This window comes from Dipodomys spectabilis, unplaced genomic scaffold (genome assembly GCF_019054845.1).
Source record: "Dipodomys spectabilis isolate Male_0828 unplaced genomic scaffold, ASM1905484v1 ptg000225l, whole genome shotgun sequence".
Taxonomy (NCBI): Eukaryota; Metazoa; Chordata; class Mammalia; order Rodentia; family Heteromyidae; genus Dipodomys; species Dipodomys spectabilis.
In genome coordinates, this window is record NW_024870902.1 from 4,172,850 (window position 1) to 4,198,340 (window position 25,491).

Below are 25,491 nucleotides of genomic sequence, written 5' to 3' on the forward strand. Positions count from 1 at the left end.
ACAAAACCATATTTAGAAAACAATTGTCTGTAATTTTGAATAACTCAAAAGTCTATTTTTCTACCTTGGAGAAAATTCCAGAGAGGGATTCAGTAGAGATTTTTATAATGTACCAGCAGTGATACTGTCAGGAGATAGAATTGGATTGTAAATATGGAATAGTATAAAGTGTATAGTGGAGGAATTTTTATGCATTCTGTTGACTTCTCTGGACGTCTTCAGTCTGTATGGTAACCTGAATGTGTAACACGGTGTCTGTGTGGTAGTCATCCCTGCACTGTACAAACACTGACGCTTTTGTAGGAACTCTTGTGATGTTTGATGTTTGCCTTGCCTTCTATTACCCCAGTAAGGGTGAGCTACCACCCAAGGGATTGTGTTAAATAGAATTCATCATCTATGAGGGATTGAGGGAATGAATCAGAGGGTTTATACAAAACTAAACATCAGAATAGCATGCCTGTAAGTTTTAAATATGCATTGAATGTGGTGAGAAACAAACCCTGGTTTTAGCTAGAATTTTCTGCCAAGTCTAACTCATTGGAACCTCTTAGGATCTTGAAAAACTAATTTATTTTTTTCAATAATGTTCTAGGTGCATCCAAATTATAGCTAATGATTTAGTATGGGTTTTGGAGAGACTTGAGTAAAGAAGGAACATACAAGCCGGGTGCCGGTGGCTCATGCCTGTAATCCTAGCTACTCAGGAGGCAGAGATCTGAGGATCATGGTTCAAAGCCAGCCCAGGCAGGAAAGTCTGTGAGACTCTTATCTCCAATAAACTACCAGAAAACTAGAAGTGGCATGGTGGCTCAAATGGTAGAGTGCTTGCCTTGAGCTGAAGAGCTGAGGGACAGTGCCCAGGCCCAGAGTTCAAGCCACATGACCAACAATAAAAATAAACAAAAAAACAAGGAACATACATAGTAAACTGAGTATTGTGGTACACACTATAACCCCAACTCTCAGGAGGTCGAGGCAAGAAGATCAATCATGAGTTCTAGGGCAGCCATGGCTATATAGTAAAACTCATCTCAAAGAAAACAAACTGAAAAACTAAAAAATGTTATTTTAACAGATGAGCCAGACAGTATTATTCCAGAAGCAAAGAGCAGGGAGACCCTTTATTGGACTTACAAGGATTACTCTTGCCATCCCTATTTGTAGTCAGTATGTGAGTTAGTGAAGGCATGAACTAAAGGCAAGAGAAGTATATGACAAGAAAGTTTAAGACTTGTTGGAACCTGGTAACTTCAGATATATACTGTAATAATTATTAACGTTTACATAGCATTTACGTGGCAGTATGTGGATGATTTTTACCTTTATTGTATCTTTATTCTCAAGTATTTTTGGAAGAGTAGATATGGATATCATTACAAATTAAATAATTTTTAAGTTGCCATAGTTAATCATCATTAGTATCAAAATTCAGACTTTGAATCAGTCTCATCCCAAGACAAGCTGAAAGTGTATCGATGGATTAAAAGGCTCAAATAAAGAATGACATTCACATTTCCATTTAGAGACAGTTGCCTCCTGCAAGACTGGCTTTATGTTGATCATTGGCATAAGCATAATAGAAACTTTCTTCTTTGTTTTTCTTAGTGAGACTCCATGACAGCATATCGGAAGAAGGCTTCCATTACTTGGTGTTCGATTTGTAAGTATATTCATTTCCTTTTAGAAGATATTTGAGATCATGTTCAATTAAACATGACTTTTCTCATTGCCTGGCCCAAATTAATCACCACTACATTATTTTTAAGTGTTCTTTCAAGTCATGTTCTGCCCTAATTCTTTTGAAGAGAAAACGACTACTTGGTAATGTTTTATGTGAAATTATTTATGAGTCTGTTTCTCTCTGCATTGGATATCATGATAAACAAAAATGATGACAAATAAAATTGTCTGTTGGATGTTTAAGAATTTTTAAAATGTATATGATTTTTTTTAAAGACTGAAAGGAAGAAACTGTGATGATTTAAGTTGATTTAAACTACTTGGGACTTTTAAACTGAGTTTCTCTCAGGAAGATAGTGCTCCTGGCAAGTATACAGAAAAGCAGGTGACATGCATGGCTGGTTGGTGTTTTATATGAAAGTCTCACTTTCTTGAAATCGTTTTGATACTACTTATGAAGAGATTAAGAAATGGCTGATTCATTTGACATAGTCATCTCACTTCTGGAAACAAGCACATGGCAAAAATACACTAACTATGGATAAAGTTGCCATACTGGTGAATCAAATGTGTGTGCTGTAAAATAAACAACAAAGCTATACTCTGCATAGCCCTTGTATGTAGATCCTTTCCATAGTTGAAGCTAATGTTTGGTAGCCATGTTGTTGATAGTAGCCCTACCTCTTTAGTCCTTTCTCAAACATACTGTTTTTGTTCTTGCTTTCTAGTATTTAAAGAACCTTTCTCTTACTGTTTACTTGCTTGATCTTCCTTTAGCTATTTAATTTTGAGATAGGGTCTCACTCTTTAGCCTGTACTCCAAGCTGGCATGGAAATCATGATCTTCCTGTCTCTGTCTCCAGACAACTGAGCCATCACACCTGGCCCTTTAAGCCACTGTTTTAGAGTCAGGTATGCTAGTCATAAATTCTTGATTTACCTTTTTTGAAGAATGTCTTGGTTTCCCTTCATTCATAATTGATGTTGGTAAATTCTTTTTTTTTTTTTTAAATTGTGAGAATACCGTACAGAGGAGTTACAATTACATGGGCAAGATAATGAGTACATTTCTTATCAAGCATTGCAGCCTCCTTGTTTTCTCCCTTCCCATCCCTTCCCATACTCCTCTCCCCACCTGGTCCTCCCCCCACCCCCCACCAAAGTTGTTAAGTTCATTTTCAACATAACAACTTGTGTATCTCATTGTTGCAATGAGTCCAACATAACAACTTGTGTATCTCATTGTTGCAATGAGTCCACCTGTATCCCTAGTTAAATGATTTGTTTTTTTCCCTTCCCCTCCACAAATTATACCAACATCAAATACAGTGAAAGTATGGGTTATACTGTGGGGGAGGGACATACAAAGCAGCATAGAAATCATCTTATAAATATGTTAGAAACAATTGCATGAAAGGAAAAAGAAACAAAAAAAAATTGAATACTTATCTTGGTGTTCATTTCCCTAACATCAACTTATCTGACCTTTTCCGCTTGACTCAGACATATACTAGTTATTGCAAATAAGGGAAACCATGGGACCTTTGTTTCTTTGGGCCTGGCTTACTTCACTTAATATAATTTTTTCCAAGACTTTCCATTTCCTAACAAATGGGGCAATGTCATTCTTTCTGATGGAGACATAGAATTCCATTGTGTATATATACCACATTTTCTTGATCCATTCATCTACTGAGGGGCATCTGGTTTGGTTCCATATCTTAGCTATGGGTAAATTCTTTTCTTCAGTAGTGTGCTACTTTCTTCTCCATGCGTAGTTTTTTGTTTTGTTTTGTTTTGTGCCAGTCCAGAGGCTTGAATTCAGGGACTGGGTCATTTCCCTGAGTTTTATTGCTGTCCAAGACTAGTGTTCTATCACTTGAGCTACAACTCTTAATTGGAGATAAGAGTAACTATACTTTCCTACCATGACTGGCTTTGAACTGTGAGCTTCAGATCTCAGTCTCCTGATTAACTAGGATTACAAGCATGAGCCATCTTCTCTCAGGTAACACCTTGTTTTCAAAAGAGATATTTTCCCTCATTCTTGTTATTTTACCCCAAAAGATAATAAAGTATTTTTTCTCTCTGACTGCAGTAGTGATTTTTCCTTCTTCATTGATTTTTTTTAATTTGTGATGTGTCTTGCCTTACATTTCTTAATTTATATTTTCTGGATTTGCTTAGCCTCAGGAATATGTAAGTCTATGTCCGACAAACTTGGGAATCTTTTAAATATTATTTCTGTGAATTCTCTTTTAGCCTCAACTTTCTCTGCTTTAAAAAACAGTATTTTAAGTAGTTGTACAAAGTGATTTTCATTTCTTACTGCTTTTGAAATTCTGGAGACATAATGTTGGATTTTTGTTGTTGTCATTAGAGTTCCATAAATTTCTGAGATTCTGCTCTCTACTGCCCCACCTACCACACCCTGTATCTATTTTTTCTTTCTGTTTTTTTGTTTGTTTGTTTGTTTTTGTTTTTTTGTCGGTCATGGGGCTTGAACTCTGGGCCTGGGCGATATCCCTAAGCTCTTCAGCTCAAGGCTAGCATTCTACCACTTGAGCCACAGTGCCACTTCCTCCTTTTTTAATGATTGGGCATTTACATTGCTTTTGTCTTCAAGTTTGGATTGCCTGATTCTTTCCTCTGTTTGTTTATTTTCCCATTCTGCTATTTGGCTTATTCATTAGATCTTTGTAAAAACTGAGTTATTTCTTTTTTTCAATTATAATTTCCTCTTTTTCTTTCTATCCTGTATTTCTTTGCTAAAATTTTCCATATTTCCTATTTTTTCCATGTGTGTTCACTTTTGCATTTGCTATATCAAAATATTCCTCAAGGTATCCCAACAACATCTTCATTTTGGCACTGCTGTCTGCTGATTGGTGTCTCATTGGAATGGAGCTTTTCTGGCTTTTGATAATTAAAGATCATTTTCATTATTGTCTGCTGCACATTTCGGGGTATTATTTTATGGAACTCTATATCTGCTTAATTCTTCCTTGCAGCAAGCTTTCTCACCAACAGGAATAAGGAGGTGCTATCTTTATAAACAAATAGCTCAGGTCTGGACTCAGCCTCCACAAACTGTCCTCAGCCTACATGGGTGGATGGGTGGGCAGGAATCACAGCACTGAATCACAGGATTTTATTCAATGCAAGAAATGTACTATATTCTATTTAATTATTTATTAAGAATCAGATCTGTTATTTCTTAATGGGCTTAATTGGTCAACTACCCTTTGTTATGCAAAACAAGGCATGATACTATGAACTATGTACTTCATTCTACAATGAATAGTGGAATCACAGACATTTTTTTTTTTCCAAATTCTTATGCCTTTTTAACCAACAGGAAGATTTGGGCTTCAAAAATTTACATATTGGGGTTGGGAAGGTGGCTCAGTGGTAGAGCACTTGCCTTGCATGCCTGAGGCCCTGGGTTCAATTCCTCAGCACCACATAAGCAAAAAGAAAAAAAAAGCTGGAAGTGGCGCTGTGGCTCAAGTGGTAGAGTGCTAGCCTTGAGCTGAAGAGCTGAGGGACAGCAGCCCAGGCCCAGAGTTCAGGCCCCACAACCGGACCCTCCCCCCCCAAAATTTTACATATTATAGAGAAAAAATAATAAATATATGGAGAAACTAATGGAAGAAAAAAAGATATCTGAAAACGTACATTTGTTCATTCACTTTGCTGTCAAACCTTGCTATTTAAAGAGAAGAATTACTCTCCCTGGTGGGGGTGGGATAAGAAAAGGGAATGACTTTCTCAAAGAGAAATCTGGACCATAAACTCAAGCAGATTAGGGGAGGGAAAAGAACTCTTCCTGCATCCATGGAGTTTTAGTTACCCTAGCTCAAAATAATTGTTTTGCCTCCCTGACACATTTTTAGGGTAGCAAATTAGGCTTTCGTTCCTCCATGAGAAGTATTCCAGTGTTAGGGTAAATCCTCTGACTTCTCAGTTCCCACAGTCACCAAGTTATTTATAGTTATGCCTGAATTTTATAGAATCCCATATAAAGAGAATAATGAGAATCAGACTTTAGTTTGTTGTGTCACATGTCATAATTTTAAATTTCATTAAAATGATTGATCATCTGGTGCAGGTGATAATCTAATCACTCAGGAAGCTGAGATCTGAGGACCATAGCTCAACGCCAGTTTGGGTGAGAAAGTCCATTAGAGTCTTATCTCCAATTAACCACCAAAAAAAGTGTCAGAAGTAGAGCTGTGTCTCAAGTATGCTAGCCTTGCTCAGAGACAGTGCCCAGGCCTCAGGGCTGGCCAAAAAAAAAAAAAAGAAATGAAGAACATAAAAAGTAAGAATTAACAAAATAAATAAATAAAAAGATTTACAAAGCTGGGTGCTGGTGGCTCACAGTTGTAATACTAACTACTCAGGAGGCTAAGATCGGAGGATTCTGGTTCAAAGTCAGCCCAGACAGGAAAGTCCTTAAACTCCTAACTCAGATTAACAACTAGAAAACCAGAAGTGGTGCTCTGGCTTAAAGTGATAGAGTGTTAGCCTTGATCGAAAAAGCTCAGGGACAGCACCCAAGCCCTAAGTTCAAGCCCCACTGATGACCAACAAAAAATAAGATTTACAACTACAATATAGGAATGATATTTGTCTGTTTTTATTGTTTCTGAAATCAAAACAGAGACCTCTAAAGGTGAAATTTACATACAAACTGTAATAATATGAAATATGATATGTCCAGCAATTAATCTCTACTTCTACAATGCAAAGCTCAGACTTCTTGCCATTATTACCTAGTATTTAAACTTTAAGATATGGATTTTTACTGTTCTCATCAAAATGCTTTGTCAGTAAATGAGATTAGTTGATACTATTCAAAAAAGCACTGAGCTTTAGAGACAATTGAAGAGTAATGGTTACGATACAGGTTTATAGTGGCCCAGAAGAATACAACCAATAAAAGTACATTATTCTTCAAAAGTATCTACTTGTGGTGAAAAATCAAGGAGGAGGAAAAGTAAGTTGCTTTGGAAACATGTAGATTTTCAATACAGTTAGGGGAAGTATGGTATTAAAGTACAAATGGAATACTCATATGGAAAAATTGGAAGCCACTTAGCCAATCAGTTCCAAGATAAAATAAGTTTTTGAATTCCTAAAGAAGGAATGTCCCTTGTGTTCCTCCTTTCGATGCTAGTTTTGGCAGGGCAGTACTTGTGCCTGCTTCCTGTGGAATGTCAGACATTCAGAGTCTAATGGGAAGTTCTATTTTTATAGGTGCATTGAGTCATTTTCTAGTGGAGTACTTTTTGCTTGCTAAACTACCAACTAAAGAGGACATAAGTTCTATGTGAAAAAGTTTCTCATTAATTAATATATTTTTTAAAATTTATATATATAGATATACTACTGTGTTTGTATAGAGAAAGAAACAGAGACATGAAGAGAGAGATAAACATTTTTTTTCTTTTCTTTATTGTCAAGGCGATGTACAGAAGGGTTACAGTTACATAAGTAAGGTAATTTCTTGTCAAACTTGTTACCCCTTCCCTCATTTTTCTCCTACTTTCCCTCCCCCCCATCCTCCCTACTCCCTGAGAGAGACAAATTTATATGGCAATGTGGTCTTGATATATAACCTGAGCTATTTTTCATATTGGAATCTTCCTGCCTTTGAAGTGCTGAAATTACAGGTGTTCACTGCTGCACCCAGCTTAAATGTGCATTTTTTAATTAGCTATTTGTCACCAGCTCCAACTGCAAAGTATTAACAGCTTCTTTTACAAATAAATTTAGGAACCAGGTTATCTTGTGGTTTTTCTAAATGGTCACAAATCAAAGTTCTTCACAGCAAATAAGAAACTGCCCTGACTTCACAATCACCCTCACTTGAGAGTTGTGCCTGGCATGGTTTTCAGACATATGTCAGCTGCTCTGAAGAGCAGAAGGGCTAATAATAGACATGTGGATTTAAGTAAAATCTAAGGGAAACCAAGAAAGTGAAGGAATTAAATTACATTGTAGTCCTCTAGTTGGAAGCATACAGGGAGGAGAATTTGACCTGTAGCAGATTCTTTAGAGGGCTTTTGAGAAATAAAAACTTCCTTGTATATGCGTGAAAATGGAAGCAGGTAAATTGAGGGGACTGTGAAGGGGTTGGGAGAGTGCCATGGAAGGGGTAACATGGATCATGATACATAGTACTCTCAAACTGACATATTGAATTGAAACCCTTTTGTACAACTTCTTGTAGCTAATGCTAAAACACCAAAAAAAAAAAAACCCAGGCAAAGAACGAACCTAATAAATTATAATTAAAAGAAAGAAGGCCTTAACAAAAAACATTTACTTGCAAATACACATCAGTGTGGGAAATTTATTTTCTCTGAACAATCTGAGTTGCCTGGAACCTTGTAAATTAGATTGAAGGCAGCTTAAGAATATCTATGGCAAATGGAATGTTATTAACATATATTTTATTTTACATACTCAGGGAGGAATTATAACTCAAAAGGATGGTTAGAATTTGAGCTTAAACCACAACTTAATAAAAACAATACTTATTTAATACAGGAAATGTTTGTGGGGAGAGGCTACAAATTATGGAAAGGCGAGTATAAGAGAAGACTTTAGGTTAGATAAGGGCTAACAAGGTATATAAGTTATCCTAGGGGTTAACTTCTGTGTTCCCCAAAGAGTTAGAGAGAGAGAAATAACTTTATAAATATAGTTCCTGCTTTTAGGCCATCTAAGAATGCAGAGAGACTTTTCTTATATCTGATTCTTCTGAATTGCCTTCAGCTCAAGAGAATTCTTATGAACACATGGCTTATTTGAGGGAGGGTAACGAATTTTATTTCTCCTCTCTAGTCCCTTGTGTGTCTCAGAATTTCTATATCAAGAAGATTTATAGTGTGTGTGTACATGTCACAAAATTCAGATTTGTCACTCAGCTCCTCAAAAGCATGAGAAACAGGCCAGAGAATTATACTTGTGTTGAATTTTCGTCATGTCCACAGAGAGTTAAAGGTGGATAGATTAAAATAAGGTGCATCGATCCTCAGTGCCAAAGCTATCCAGGGTTAACTGTAACAACATCTCTCTAAACCCTGTTTTTCTTATACAGCATGCTCTTGTGGGACTGGCTGAAAAAAGTCTGTAAATCCATCTCTAAAATCTTTCTTGTTTTGTAAAACCAGGCTGCTATTCTCATGGATTTGAGATTTCTGGAAGAATTAATGAGACTTGATGTCATTTATAAATATTAAAAACATGCTTAATAGCTAACCTACTAGAGAAAATGCGGTTACTACATTTAATAAACAAAAGACCATTTGTGCCCTTTAGTGAAAACACTTCTTGGTACATAAAGTACTTTTCCTTTTAAACATTTCATTCTCTGTTTTAAAGTTTTTCTATTCATGTTACCAGATAAGAAATTGTCATTGCATGCATGAAAGTGGCCTACTAACTTTTCTTGAGGGGGAGAGAAAGGCAGTATTCAATTAAGTGCCCCATATTAAAAAATTCAAAAGTGATATCTGAAGGGAATTTGGTTTGATGTTTAACTTTTCCCCATTTTATCACATTTATAATAGGCAAAACATTAGCCAACTTGAAGGCTTTGTAATTGTTATTAGAAAACATGTTTAGCAGTTGAACTTAAAATATTAAAAATAACAAATTACACAGATTGGATGACAGAGTGACAGTTATTAGTGATATCAGGAGTACTTATTAGTAATATCAGGACTAAAGACCAATTCAAACCTCATCTGTTTTTCAAAGACTATATAGTTTAGGAAGTAAATTAGATGCTAGAAATGATACCGTTTTGATGTGGTAAAAGCTGTAAGTTTGACAGGGGTTTGGAAAGAGCACCTGCATTCATTCTGGCTGCCTATTAAGAAACAACAGCATCCTTTCAGTTAACGAGGATATCATCAGGCTCTTGGAAATAGTTTTTAATTCAATAATCGCAAGAAGATTTGGCTCTATACTTGAATAATAATGTCTTTATCTGGTTTGGATATGCATATAATGCTGGCTAATTTAAAATTTAGAATGTGTTCACTTTGCTTCTGTATTCTGGAAGAAATTGTTGATGTTATTTCTTCCTGGGATTCTTTATGCATAGTAGAATTCTCCAGTGAACATGTATAGGTCAAGTTTCAGGTTAATTTTTTAGCCAAGATTCAGATTGTTTTCACTGTTGTTTCAATTTTGTTACTATTATAGGCCTATTATAATTATGTATTCTTTTTTTAAGTAAGTTTGTGTCTTTTAAGAAATTCATTTCATCATGGGTATCACATTTATAGACATGGAGTTCTTTTTATTTATTTATTTATTTTTGCCTGTCCTAGGGCTTGAACTCAGGGACTGGGAGTTGTTCCTGAGCTTCTTTTGCTCAAGGCTAATGCTCTAAGACTTGAGCCACAGCACCATTTCCAGCTTTTTCTGTGTAGTTTATTGAAGATAAGAGTCTCATGGACTTCTTGCCCCAGCTGGTTTCAATCTGTGATCCCCAGATCTCAGCCTCCTGAGTAGCTAAGATTACAGATGTGAGCCACTAGAGTTCTTTTTTTTTTTGGGGGGGGGGTCCAGTCCTGGGGCTTGAACTCTGGGCCTGGGCGGTGTCCCACAGCTCTTCAGCTCAAGGCTAGCGCTCTACCACTTGAGCCACAGCGCCACTTCTGGCTTTTTCTTTTTGCTTATGTGGTACTGAGGAATCGAACCCAGGGCCTCAGGCATGCAAGGCAAGCACTCTACCACTGAGCCACCTTCCCAGCCCCCACTAGAGTTCTTTATACTATTGTTATTATCCTTTTAATGTAACGATGTCACAATGTCCTTATCATTGCTCTTACTTATTTGTATTTTCCCTGATTTTTTTTCCTTAGCTTAGTTAAAGACATGCCTTTTACTTCTTTCATTCATCTTTTCAAAGAACTATCTTTTGGCTTTGTTACATTTCTGTATTTGTTTCCTATTTCCAGTTTCAGTGTTTCCACCTTTGATTTTTATTAACTTTTTTCTTACTTGAATTTTATTAGTTCTTTTTACATTTTAAGTAGAATCTTAAATTTGTAGGGTTTGGATCTTTGTTTCTCCCTCTCTTCAGTAGGTTCATTCAAGTATATAAATTTCCCCTTTAACACTACATTGTTGCAGCTCACAAATTTTGATGGGTTGCATTCTTATTTTCATTTACTTAAAAATATTTTAAAGTTACTCTTGAGAACTTTTTTCTGTGGCTTATGTGTTTATTTAGATATTGGTTATTTAATCTCTAAGAACATTAGATTTTCCAGCTAGACATTGGTTATTGTTTCTTAGCTTATTCTTTGTATGATTTCTGTTAGTGTAGGTATGTTTGATGACTCTAGATATAATGAATCGTAGTGAAAGATGAGAATGTGTACTCTTTTTTTTTTTTAAATTTTATTTTATTTGAGAACATACTGTACAGAGGGGTTACAATTACATGGGCAGGATAATGCATACATTTCTTACCAAGCATTGCAGCCTCCTCCTTTGTTTACCCTTCACCTCCCTTCCCACCCTCCCCCCTCCCCCCCACCCAATCATACCCCCTCTCCCCCCCACACTCCGACATTGTAAAGCTGGTTTTGACATGGCATTTTGTACTTCTCATTGTTGCAACAGGTCCACCTGAATCCTTAAACGACTTGTTTGTCCCCATCTCCTCCACATGTTATACTGACATCAAATATAGTGAAAGCGGGGGTTACACTGTGGGGGAGGGACATAAAAAGCAACAAAGAAATAATCTTATGAATTCGTTAGAAACACATGCATGAAAGAAACAAAAACATTAAAATACATATTTGAGGGTTTGTTTTCCTAACATCACATTATCTGACTTTTTCCGCTTGACTCATACCTATACTAGATATTGCAAATAAGGGAAACCATGGGACCTATGTTTCTTTGGGCCTGGCTTACTTCACTTAATATAATTTTTTCCAAGCCTTTCCATTTCCTAACAAATGGGGAAATGTCATTCTTTCTGATGGAGGCATAGAATTCCATTGTGTATATATACCACATTTTCTTGATCCATTCATCTACTGAGGGGCATCTGGGTTGGTTCCATATCTTAGCTATGGTAAATAATGCTGCAATAAACATAGTTGTGCTGGTAGCTTTAGTGTGGTCTTTTTTGTAAACATTAGGGTAAATGCCCAAAAGTGGGATTGCTGGGTCATAGGGGAGTTCTATGTGAAGTCTTTTGAGGAACCTCCATACTGCTTTCCAAAGTGGTTGAACAAGTTTGAGAATGTGTACTCTTGAGAGAAATATGCAATCTGTTGTTGCCAGGTAAAGTAGTCCATTCTTGTTGGCTACTTGCAGTTGTTTGTTAGTGCTGTGGAGCTTAGCTCTTTCCTTACTGATTTTCTTCCCCATGCATCTATTTCTGAGGGCTATTAACATTTCCAACTCTAATAACAGATTCTACTATTTTTTTATTTATAATTCCAACAGTTTTAGTATTTATGTATTGTGATTTTCTCTTTTTAGGAACATACACATTTAGTGTTATCTTCTTATAACATGTACTCCTTTATCATGATAAAGTATATTTCCTTTCATCTTTAATAATTGTTTGAATCTTGATCCTCTGGCTACAGAAAAATAAAGTATCAATATGTAAAATTTCTTACAAAAAAAAAAAATAATTGTTTGAGATGAAGTCTACTCTGCCTTTAATATCAGTGTAGATTAATGTATCTAGTTTTGCCTTCTTTTTGTTTTGTTTTGTTTTCAGGTCATGGGGCTTGAACCTACAGCCTGGGCACTGTCCCTTGGGTGTTTTGTTCAAGGCTAGCATTCTACTTCTTGAACCATAGTTCTACTCTGGCTTTTCTGAGGTTAATTGGGGCTAAGAATCTCACAGTCTTTCCTGTCTGTGCTGACTTTGAACTACATGATCCTCAGATCTTGCCCCCCTGAATAGCTAAGATTACAGGCTTGAGACACTAGCATCCAATTCAAATGAATGCCTTTGCCATGAAAGGACCTATGGAAAATATGCCTCCATACCCGTAGAAGGCTGGGATTAGAGGTGGGGGGGGCGGGGGGGGGGGGCATTCTAGAGTCCTGTGATTGGATCTCAGAGTTTTGATGAGCTTGTGCTTCCTGGACTGTGAATTTCACAAGTACTTAGGGCTAAATCTGTGTAGAGTTTGGGAATTCTATTCCTCAAGGCTGATTAGGCACTGATGAAACTTCAGGTAATTTTGGCTAGGATAGTTTCTCATGCAGGTATATCTTATTAAGACCAATAGCATGCTTTTCTGTATTTCCAAATAGTTCATTTTCCTTTCCAGCTGCTGGAAACAGGAGAGGATTTCTCCTCCAATATTCCGTCAGGACCAGATACAAATTGTGAAGTTTGCTGCAATATAGTTATAGTTTGAGTATATCCCCAAAGGGTTCATGTGTTAAAATTTAATTTCTATTGTGAGATAGAAGAATAATACAATTATGATGTACAGATAGTGTCTCTTAAAGAGAAATCCAGAAGAGACACATATGTGAACTCTCTTTAGGTTGTCATATGATGTCACGTGTCACTGTAGTACTCTGCCAGCATGTAGGCCATCCCCAGCTCATATGGGCCTTTGAGAATCTAGAGCTGTAACCCTTATAAAGTTTTACTTTATAAAGTTTCCAAGATTCAGGTATTTTCTTTTTTTTAATTTATTTTTTATTGTGAAAATACTGTACAGAGGGGTTACAATTACATAGGCAAGATAATGAGTACATTTCTTATCAAGCATTGTAGCCTCCTCCTTTGTTTCCCCTTCCCATCCCTTCCCAGCCTCCCCTCGCCCCCTCACCCAATCCTCCCCCCACCCCACACCAAAGTTGTAAAGTTCGTTTTCGACATGACAGCTTATATTTCTCATTGTTGCAACGTGTCCACCTGTATCCTTATTTATTTAAACGACTTGTTTTTCCCCTTCCCCTCACAAATTATACCGACACTAAATACAGTGAAAGCAGGGGTTATACTGTGGGGGAGGGTATTTTCTTATAGAAATGAAAAACAGAGTGTAATGGACGTAAAACTCATCAACATACATAGCACTGCTAAGATTAGGTTCCCCTGGAGTTTTTCCCTTCTTCATAACAAGCCTTAGCAATACATCAGAGTGTAAGTTTTCCTACTTTATATGGCTTTGAGGCAGGATTCTGTTCATAGATTTCCTCTCTTACAAATCCTGGCATCTTGTATATACTGCCTTATTCCCCCACAAAGGGATTTAAGAAGAGTTGTTCATTTTGTCAGTTTATTCAGCTCTTTGTTTCTTATTCTTACAGAGTAAGCGGCTTCTAATGGCCTGTGCCTGCTAGAGTAGAAAATGGAAATTTCTCACTTAAAGGCTACAGATTATTTACAAAGTTCAATTAAAAAACTTCTTCGTGTTGGAAATAGAAGCAAGGTATGGTTATCTGAGGAGATGTCAGAAATCAACATGCGCAATTTGATTTTTACAAATCTCCACATAATTAGAGATCTCACCTGTATGTTTCACAAACACTAAAAGTAACCAATATTGAAAAAATAGTACTTTGAGTAGTTCTCAGAAAATATTGAGTCAACGGACATCTTACATCCCACTCCATTGGAATTTGATTTCCAGAGTCATTGAAGAAGTCTCCTGCCTCTTTAGTTCAATCAGATTTTGGAAGTACACTTTCCTCAAAAAGTTAATGAAATGTGAAACATGGACACTGATTTGATCGCTGCTTTCTAAAGTAATTTCACTGAAGCTCCTGGGTCAGATGGTTGTCCTTGGGAGAGGACAGAGTTGCCCTCTTGGGTAAGAGGTATTATTTTGGAAACAGTCATTATCTGTGCACCATCAGTGACCTTGAGCTGTGTGAGGTTATCTGGAACTTACAGTGTAAAAGATCATGGACTGAGATCAGCAGTCAGCTTCCTCAGTGTCCTCCTATCATGTGGCCACCCATTTACCCTTTCACCCTGGACTTCATAGGCAATATTGGATGTCCAGTCTTACTTTTCACTGCTACATAAGACACTCAAAACGGCAAGTTCTACTCCTGCCAGGTGGTGATGGTGGTAGTAGTAGTAGCAGTAGTAGTAGTAGTAGTAGTAGTAGTAGACTACAGTCTACCCTACCTCACCTTCCATTCCCTTTCCCAAGTTCATTAGAATTTTAGCCATTCTCTGAAGCTAAATTTATTGTTATAATACATTTATTCAATGCTGCTTGGCTGCTAATGATATGTGAAACACTTTCTAAATAATTTAATAAATAATAGGGATCAAACCATAAACAAGAAGTAAAACCATAGCTGGGCCTGTGGCTCACTCCTGTAATCCTAGCTATTCAAGAGGCTGAGATCTAAGGTCTGTGGTTCAAAGCCAGCCTGGGCAGGAAAGTCCATTAGACTCTTATCTCCAATTAACTGCCGAAAACAGGAAGTGGCACTGTGGCTCAAATGGTAGAGCTGACCTTGAGCTGAAGAGCTGAGGGACAGCCCCCAGGCCCAGAGTTCAAGCCCTATGATTGACAGGGGAAAAAAAGGAAGTAAAAGCATAAATAAGAAATAGTCTCTGCTGTCGAGGAGTTTACAGCCTAACAGGAATGAGAGATGTACAGTAAGCTCAAGGACCAGGCAAGCAAGCAATGATCTAGGTGGCACTGATTGGGAACATGTAAAGACTCCACTTAGATTTCAAAGACAAGCAAAAACAATGATTTTGCTCTTCTTAAGCACACAGTAATTACAATATACTTAAATTCAAAGAACTGATTTTTCTTTATTGTTAAGATGTATTTAATTAATTGATGTATCATTACATGCCACATACTGACTTTTTCTTTGGGATATTTTACTGATTTTTAGTCAGCAAGCAAAGTAAGATACTTAATTACCACGAGACCCCAAAGCGAAGGGCTGTAATTATTTAAGAAATTAAAATCATTCCTGTCATTTTCTTTTCTCAAACTCACAAAGCACCAACACTGATACATGTGATGTATATGTGGCCTCCTATATTTCTTCCTTGGTTGCATTCTTCATTGAAACCTTTGGAAAGAAAGCCTCCTTTGTGCTATTTTGTTTTTAGGTCCCTTACTTTGGAATTTGAAAACTATTCAAGCCTTTCCAGAAATGTTAACCAAATAGGTCATTTTCATGAGCAGCAAAGAATATTTTCTGCCTGTTCTTACTTGAACAAAGAAACCCACTGATCTGGGAGAACAACATCATCGGTATTTAGTTTCTTGTTCTATCAGTATTTAGTTAGTGATAAGTGACAATACCGATTTCCTCCCCCACTCCCCCCCACACGGGAATGCCATGCTGACAGTCACGTGGCTAGGAACACTTGAGAACCATAAATAGGAGCCTTAAAATTATTAGCATAAGGTATAGTACCTAAAAAGTCATAGTTAGACCCTCAAAAGGTATACCTAGTATGTTAGTGAGCTTTGCATCTCTGTGCCAAAATGCCTGAAATAATCAGCTTTTAAGGAGCAAAAGTGCCTGGCTCATGCCTGTAATCCTAGCTACTCAGGAGGTCGAGATCTGAGGATCATGGTTCAAAGCCAGCCCGGGCAAGAAAGTCCATGCGACTCTTATCTCCAATAAACCACTAGAAAACCAGAAGTGGTGCTGTGGCTCAAGCAGTAGAGTGCTCCCCTTGAGCTGAAGAGCGCAGGGACAGTGCCAGGCCCAGAGTTCAAGCCCCATGACCTACCAAAAAAAAAAAAAAAGAGCAAAAGTTTGTTTTGGTTTATAGTTCCAGGGATTTCAGTCCACGGTCACATGACCTTCATGTTCCTGGCCTGTGGATGCACATGTACATCATGGCAGAAGTGGATAGCAGATGAGGAATTTCATCTCAAGGTGGCCAGGAAGTAAAGAGAGAGGGCATGGTAGCCAGGGTACCAATATCACTTCAGGGGTATGGCCTAGGGCATAACTTCCTTCAGTAGACCTCATCACCCAAAAGGCTCAAACTTTTGAGTTATGCATTGCAAAAATAGAGTTTTAAGAACTGTAACTACAGATTTGGTCTCTACTCCATGAAAGCCCCAACAATGTAAGTTAAATTGAAGAATATAAATATGTATACTTAAGGGATGTCTTTTTCCTAAGTAAATGCTATAGAACTGCTCCATCCTCTTGTTATATTATCAGAAAGTCCTTTTAAAAGGATTGTCCAACCTTAATAAAACCTAACATTTATGAAATGCTTACTATGATCCCCTCTCCCCCAACTGTAATTTATGATTTGTTGTTATGATTTATTACTATTATTCATGTCCTATTAGTGATTTCAACTGTTACCCATTGCTGAGAAGCTCTGCTATAAACATCTTGATGTTTCAGACCCTCAGTCAGTGGTATTAATAGTATTGGAGAAGGTTTAAAAGAAACCCTAGATGTCTGGAAGTTGGTCTTATTTAAAGTACCATCCTTTGGATAAAGGGGAATTGAGGTGAGCCCCACTTCTTAGGTAATTCTACTGAGAAGAGCAGTGAGAACACAGTAGTTAGAAGTATAATCACATGATGGATTGACTAGAGGGACACATCACTGGAGAGTGAATTACAGCAGCATGTTAATAAATGAGTACATATTTTCAGGGATCTTTGTATCACCAGGGATCGAAACCTAAAATTTCTTCAAGCAGAAAGTTAACTTATACCATGAGTTGGTTTTAAAGATGACCCAAGTTCTCCTGGCTCCAGGAAGTATCTTCTGGTTTATTGACAGGCAAGTTCTCTCAGGATAGCGACCCCAGCAGTTCCCAAGGTTAGGTTATTCTAAGAATAGTAAGTGTCATGGCCAAGAGCATTCTTTTTCCAGTGAATTCCTAAATTATAAAAAAATTAATTTGTATTTTTCACCTTTATACCAGACCAATTTCTCTGGCCAAGGAAACTATCTTGCAGCCTAGGAAGCTAGGAAATGTGGTTATGGAGCTAGGAAATATGGCAGGAGTAGGGAAGGAGTCATTTCCCATAGGAAAAGAGGGTAGTATTATACCAAAAGTGAGTGTGAGGCAAAGCAACCCAGGTACACTATGAGCAACTGGGAGCAAAAGAATCAAGCCAAAAGCCAAATTTCCTTTGAAGGAAAGGAAGTAATATGGCTAAAAGGAGGAATCAGAGCAAGGCTAGATATCTACTGGTTAATATCCTTTTTTTATTAATAAGGTTTTTTAATTGTGAAAATACCATACAGAGGGGTTACAATTACATGAGCAAGGTAATGAGTACATTTCTTATCAAGCATTGTTACCTCCTCCTTTGTTTTTTCCTTACCATCCCTGCCCTCCCATCTCCACGACTACACTCCCCCCTCCCAAAGTTGTAAAGATCGTTTGAAGCACAATTACCTATAGTTTTAATACTAGCAGAGCAGAGTATGTATGTTTATATACATATGTATTACACATATGTATATATATATGCATATCCACATACCTATATAGGTATGCACATAGGTATGTGTGAGTGTAAATACACACATACATGAGACTTTCAAAACTAGTGACATTTTAAAAGGAAGGGGAAGGGGAAAACCTAATCTTTTAAATTGGGATAGAGGTAGACCCATTGCAACAATGAGATGTACAAGTCATTATGTCGAAAAACGAACTTTACAACTTTGGCAGGGGATTTGGGGGAGATGGGAAGGGATGGGAAGAGGAAACAAAGGAGGAGGCAACAATGCTTGATAAGAAATGTACTCAATACCTTGCCCATGTAATTGTAACCCCTCTGTATGGTATTTTCACAATAAAAAAAAATACAAGAAAAATAAATACATAAATAAAAGGAAAGCACTTCAAAGATTTAGTGCCTAGTCTGAAATTTTTCATGTTTGATTATACTAAACTATAACCCCCCCTCCCACTTTTTTATTGCTAATTTTAATATATTATGGCATTTCTTAGTTTGAAATTCCAACAAGGTCTGGTCTTTTTGTCTATGGATAATTTAATGCACAAATAAGTAAAACTTTTGTATTTGAATGAAAACATTTGAAAATGATTACTTAATCATTTGAAACTATCATGTTCTCATTTTTTTTCTTTTTCTTGGTGGTAGGGTTTGAACTCAGGGCCTTGTGCTTATTTATAGTTGGCACTCTACCACTTGAATGGTCGTGCTTCTCTAGCTCTTTTGCAGGTTAATTGGAAATAGAGTCTCATAGGCTTTTCTGCTTTCTCTTTCCTTCTATGTATATATGAAAATGTTATGGTGACTCCCATTCTTCTCTAAAGGACACTCATCTAAACAATGGAAACAACATGGATGCAGACTCAGGGTGACACTCATGATAAAATTATTTAGCATGGCTACAATTTAAAATTAGAAGCCTTTGGTGAAAGATGAGACCTGTTGTAGGCCACTTGGACAGTCACATCTTTTAAAGGCAGGATTTCAGTCCTTTGAAGAGCAGAGCAGTCACAGGAGAAGAAGAGGTCAGGCTTGTCTCTGCTCCAATAGGAATGTTTGTTTTCCCATTCCGTATGTGATAGTGTTAAATAAAGCTGTGACCTTTGATTATCTCCCAGACATTTCCACCCCTCCACTGGCAGAGTGCCATGGCAAAGTGTATATCTATCAGCAAGCCATGTGGTCTAAATTCAGACATTGTCGAAGGCTTATGACAATGTCTACTGTATGAACTGTACAGAGACTTTACCTCTGAGCTTCTTTGTCAATCCTTATGGACTAGGGACTTTTTATACATGTGTTTCATGAATTTGTAGCATACAGTAGAGCCTTCAGTATTTATTTAAATAATAGCCCAAAGGAGAAGATGAATAAGAATAGCCTCTTTTTTATTACAGTCATTCAAGTTCCAGTCTTAAAATGTATTTAATATTTATGCTGCTTCTTAAAGGCAAGTTTTAATGAAATCTCCAATAATGGTATCTTCAAAGTGAGAATAGATTATTTAAAATATATAATTTTGAAAATTTTTAAGCAGAATTGATGGAACAGACTTTGTCTTCACTTGAAATAATTATATAACTATTTGTATTTGTCCAAAGTAATAGAACATTTTTGAAAAGAGTATGTAAATTATACCTCAATGAATGCTAACTAAATTTGACTAAAATGAGGATATATTTCAATGTTTTCATTTGCTTTAAGATTTATATGCAAGCTCCCTTTCTACTTCATCTTGCTCATAGAAAACACACCCCATGCGCACCCTAGAAAGGCCTTTTCCAAAGGCCAAATGATTCTGGTCTTGTAGACATTATTTAGTGGGTCAAGTGGGGATACTTACATGCCAGCTTGGATTTGGAATCAAGACACAGAATAAGGTTGTAAGGTTGCATAAGTTTGAGGCCAAGTCACAATGATTTCCCTGATAGGCATGGTCAAATAGCAATCTACATACAGGAGCTATACTAAAGAAGCTAGCAATAATGAAGGAGGATTGGTCAAGAGTCTTTGCATTGCATTTTTATTTAAGGCCAGAGGAATATTATTTCATGATAACTTGCTAATTTCTGAGTATCTGAGCTGAACCTGTAACTGAATTTTCTGACTTGCTTCTATAAATTTACTTTTGCTACTTAATATTACTGGAATGACTCTGTAAAGACAAGAAAATAACCATGACACCATTTTACCTTTTTTGTACCTAAATAACTGCCTAGAAAGGAAGAAAAAAAGAAAGACTAAGTCTCAAATTCTCACTTTGAAAGTATTTCATTAAAGGAAAATGCACACACAAAAAAAACAAAACAAAGATCTAAAATTTCTACATAAGAATAGACCTAAGAGAAATAACCTAACTTCTTCAAGACTCAAACCTTTCCATGGCAAAATCATCACGTTATAAGAATAATAATGGTGTGCTATATTGACTTTATATCTTTATATTAATAAAATTATTCTCTTTATAGGAACCTATCTTGCCTCTAGTTTGCCTTTGGGTTCCTGTTTAATAATATATATATAATATATATAATCTTGTGACAGTTTATATTTATTATTATTAATATTAATAACACTTATTATTATTATTTGCCAGTAATTGGCCTTGAACTTAGGCCTTATGCTTGTATTAAAAGCTGGCGATCTATCACTTGAGCCACATCTCCACTTCCAGCTTTTGGTTCCGGTCATGGGGCCTGAACTCTGGGCCTGGGCGCTGTCCCTCAGCTCTTCAGCTCAAGCCTAGCCCTCTACCACTTGAGCCACAGCACCACTTCTGGCTTTTTTTCTTTTTGCTTATGTGGTGCTGAGGAATCGAACCCAGGGACTCAGGCATGCAAGGCAAGCACTCTACCACTGAGCCACCTTCCCAGCCCCCTGATTAATAATATTTTTAAAGAAAAAGTAAAACAAAAATAAACATACTTTCTAGAGATTAGAATATAGCTTTAAATTTTTTCTGCATCTCAGAGAGAGTTGCATCTGTGTTTAGTTAAATATGATACATTTTAAAGAGGCAGAACTAAATTGATCCCATTGTTTTTATATTTGTTTAGATATATAGCAGAGACTTTAATGAATAAAATATGAAAAACAATTTCTATTTGTGTTCATGTATAAGTATGATAAGTTTCCTTAGTAGATATTCACCAACTATGGCATAACAGAGTAACTCCAAATGTTGAAGTGCTGTACCAAGAAGTGTTAAATTACTTATGAGAGTCAAAACATGTTGTTCTCTATTGCTTTATGAATTGGTTAAGTGTGTCAGTAAAAAGATCTGAATGAAGCTGGGAGCTGGAGGCTCATGCCTGTAATTCTAGTTTTTCAGGAGTCTGAGATCTAAGCATCCCAGTTGGAAGCTAGCCCAGAAGAAAGTCTGTGAGATACTTCCAATCAACCACCAAAACAAACAAACAAAAAAGCTAGAAGTGGAGCTGTAGCCTTATTGGTAGAACAGTAGCCTTGAGCAAAAGGAAGGAAGGAAGGAAGGGAGGGAGGGAGGGAGGGAGGGAGGGAGGGAGGGAATAGCTAGCTCAGGGACTGTTCTCAGGCCTAGAGTTCAAGCCCCAGAACCAGCACAGAGAGAGAGGGAGGGGTGAAGGAAACAGAAGAAAAATTTAAAAAGAAAGTCTGAATGAAAGCTCTTAACTACTGAGGTGAAGAAATTTGTCCTTCCAAGTCTTTTCATTTCCTTATGATTGGGGAGTGATATCATTCTTTCTGATGGAAGAATAAAACTCCATTGTGTATATATTTTACCACATTTTCTTGACCCATTCATCTACTGAGGGACGTCTCTGTTGGTTCCTTATCTTAGCTATGCTGAAGAATACCGCAATGAACATGGTTGTGCTGGTAGCTTTAGAGTGGCCTTGTTTGTGACCATTTGGATAAATTCCTAGGAGTAGGATTGCTGGGTCATAGGGGAGCTCTATGTTTAGTCTTTTAAAGAACATTCACACTGCTTTCCAGCGTGGTTGAACAAGTTTACATTCCCAGACCCAAAGAAACATAAGCTCCATGGTTTCCCTCATTTGTAATAACTAGTATATGTCTAGAATAGTCCTATCAGAGGTTCACAATAACTCAATAGCTATGTACATATGACCATATGAAATTGTGCTAATCAAAATGAACACCAGATATGGAAATAAGAGAGTTTTTGTTTTGTTTTTAATGTACTGTGTGAAGTCATTTCTTTTTTCTTTCAATTTTTTTTTCCATTTGGTTTATCCTCTGTTGTCACTGTTTTTTATTTATTGTTTTTTATTTTAGTATCCTGTGTCTTGTATATATGTTTATCTGATTTGGGAAAGGGAAAAGGAATCACAAAAGACAAAGGGTGAACCAAGGCAACAGCAATACTCACAAGACATTATGCGGGAAATGAACTTTACAACCTAGGGGGGAGGGGTGTCCGGGGTGAGGGAAAGTGGGAGAAAACGAGGGAGGGGTTAACTCTGTTCAAGAAGAAATGTACTCCATTCCTTACTTAGGTAACTGTAACCCTTCTCTATATCACCTTTAGAGTAAAATAAAGTAAAATTTAAAGAAAAGAGATGTGGCCTTAAAATGGAAAAAAATTAACAAAATGTTCCATTGTTTTGGAAAATAAGATAATATTTCCATTTGGGATACTGAGAATGAAGAAAGAAGGGAAGAAGTAGGTATTTAAGCAGCAATACGGGTTGAATGTGACTTTAAAATATGTGTATGGCAAAACAAGTGCCAGTGACTCACACCTGTAATCCTAACTACTTAAAAGTCAGAGACCCAGCAGACTGAATTTCAAAGCCAGCCAAAGCAGAAAAGTCGTGCAACCGGGTCTCCAATTAACCAGCAGAAAGCAGGGTTGGATGTGTGGCCTGAATGGTAAAACACCAACACTGAGCAACAAAACTGAGCAAGAACTCAATTGTGTGTGTGTATGTGTGTGTGTGTGTGTGTGTATGAGAGAGAGTAAGGTAAGAAAATATAGAGTGAATAAATTGTCTCCATTGGGAGAAGCTGGGGAAAGGGCACAGTGGATTTCTAGCACTATCTTTACAACTTCCTGTTTTTAAGATAAACTTAAAACAAACAAAGCTAAGAAGAAACTATAGAATGTAGAAAAGTCCGATTGGGCTTCCATACCACCCGTAGTAAGTCTTGGAACAGAAAGCTTAAATTCAATGGAGTTGACCTTTTCAATAGTGACAGTCTTTGGGGTAATATTTTTCTAGTTTCTAATAAAGTTCCCCTTGAAATGTCAGGTTATTTTTCAAATATAGGAATGGAAAACTTGCTTTAGGGAAATTAAAGTAAAATTAAAGTAGGAGCATGGTGTGGCATTGAGAGTGAATATGGTAATTCCGGAGAAAAGTGGCACCAAGCCTAGGGGAGAGTGGTAATTCCAGGAAGGACTCAGCCATTGAGCCCTGTGTCACAGGCATGCCAACAGAACAACTTCCCTTCAGACTTCTTATCTCTAAAGCCTTCCTAGAATCTTATCTAGATTTGTTTGTGTGCTCTGTTTTGTTTGTTCTGGTCCAAGAACTTGAACTCAGGGCCTGAGCTTCCCCACTTTGAGTCAAAGCTCTATTTCCAACTTTTGAGAGGAACATTGAATTGGAGATAAGAGTTTCATGGAATTTGAACTGTAATCCTCAGCTCCCAGCCTCCTGAGTAGCTAGGATTACAGACAAGAGCTACCAAGTTCTGCAATCTTACCTAGTTTTTAAACTGGCTTTTTGTCATATCAGTTTTAGGAGAGAAGAAAATTTCAGTGGTTAGTATACATCCACACCTGATTCCTGATTCACCCCCAATGACCTAACTTACTCCCTCTAGTCTACCTCCTATTTTACTACCTCTACTTAGCACCACAGGTAGGCAACTAAGCCTTTAATCACATAGGCCTTGGGAACATTTCAAGTGCAAACCAAAACCATAGCTCAGTGGTGCTTTCTGCAAAAGGCCAAGGGTGAGCTTGTTCCATTGTCAAGGTGACTTACAAAGGGGTCACAGATACATACGTAAGGTAATAAGTACATTTCTTGTTGAACTTGTTACCTCCTCTCTCATGTTTCTCCCACTTTTCCTCCCCCTCATTCCCACCCAAGTTGTACAGAATATCTCCAACATATTTTCTTGCGAGTATCACTGTTGCATCGTTGCTCTGTCCTTTGTCTCACCATTTTGCTGTCCCCCTTCCCTTCCCTAATACAGATAAACATATATGCAATGCCCAGGGTACCAAAAGCAAATAAGTGAGAATAGGGGATAAGCCACAGAGGGAAGAACACACAAAAGAAACAAAAAAAATCACATAGTACATTAAAAACAACAACAACAACAACAAAGAAAAAGCTCTTGTGTCCATGCCATGGAGTTCATTTTGCTAAGTGTCATTTTATATGGTCATATATATATAGCTATTGAGCTATATTCTGTTCATCTGCTAAGATTATCCTAGACATGTAATAATTATTGCAAATAAGGGAAAACATGGGACCTATGTTTCTTTGGATCTGGCTTATTTCATTTAATATGATTTTTTTCCAAGTCTTTCCATTTCTTTACAAATGGGGGTCATTCTTTCTGATGTGCAACTTTCTTTGCAAGTATTTAGGGAGGGGGAATTAGAAATCATACAATCTTTGGATGTATATATATTTTTTAAAGATGCTCTACATAATTCTATGAAAAAATATTTCTTAAACAACTTAAGGAATGTTTTTCACATATCACATTGAGACTGCAAAACATTTTATGCTTGAACATAAGAAATGAGGCACAATGTAATACATCTGAAACAAAACAAAAGCTATAAAGGAACATATGGAATTGTATGACTCCATTTTTTTAGGTTATGTAATTGCATGATTGTGTCACTGAACAGCTTAATTGGAACACATATTTTTGACAAAATGGAGTTCAAAGCTTCAATCTAGAAATTCTATCATGTACATAAGAAATAAATTGTGGGCAAAACCAACACCATTATGAAACTAATTGGACACAGACAAATACAGGTTATTTGACAAAAAGTACTAGTTATCTAAGTAGTTTATGGACACACAAAAAAAATATTTGTGATAAATGTAGGGTATGTTGAGAACAACCTAATTTATAGAAACTCTAATAAACATAGAACAGTGCTAAAGCTAATTCAATACAAGGATAGTTGATGTGCCTGAAGAAAACAACAAAAAGTATGAAAAAGGATATCAAATTGAAGAGAGCTTTTATAAAGTGAAGAATTAAGTCCAGTGTGTGTCTGTGTGTGTGAGAGAGAGAGAGGAAATTTTGAATCAAATTATGAGTCTGAGATGTGTCCCCGTAAGCTGATATTTTTTTGAAA

At 36.8% G+C, this 25,491-nt stretch overlaps 1 protein-coding gene across 3 annotated transcripts in view; it reads left to right on the forward strand.

Annotated features, from left to right (window-relative positions):
* Camk2d (calcium/calmodulin dependent protein kinase II delta) overlaps positions 1-25,491 on the forward strand; it is a 254,447-nt gene that overhangs the window by 123,214 nt on the left and 105,742 nt on the right. For all 3 annotated transcript variants that reach the window (XM_042697578.1, XM_042697575.1, XM_042697576.1), the window contains exon 4: positions 1,609-1,663. In XM_042697578.1, coding sequence (XP_042553512.1) covers positions 1,609-1,663 — 55 coding nt within the window. The remainder of the gene's footprint in view (positions 1-1,608; positions 1,664-25,491) is intronic.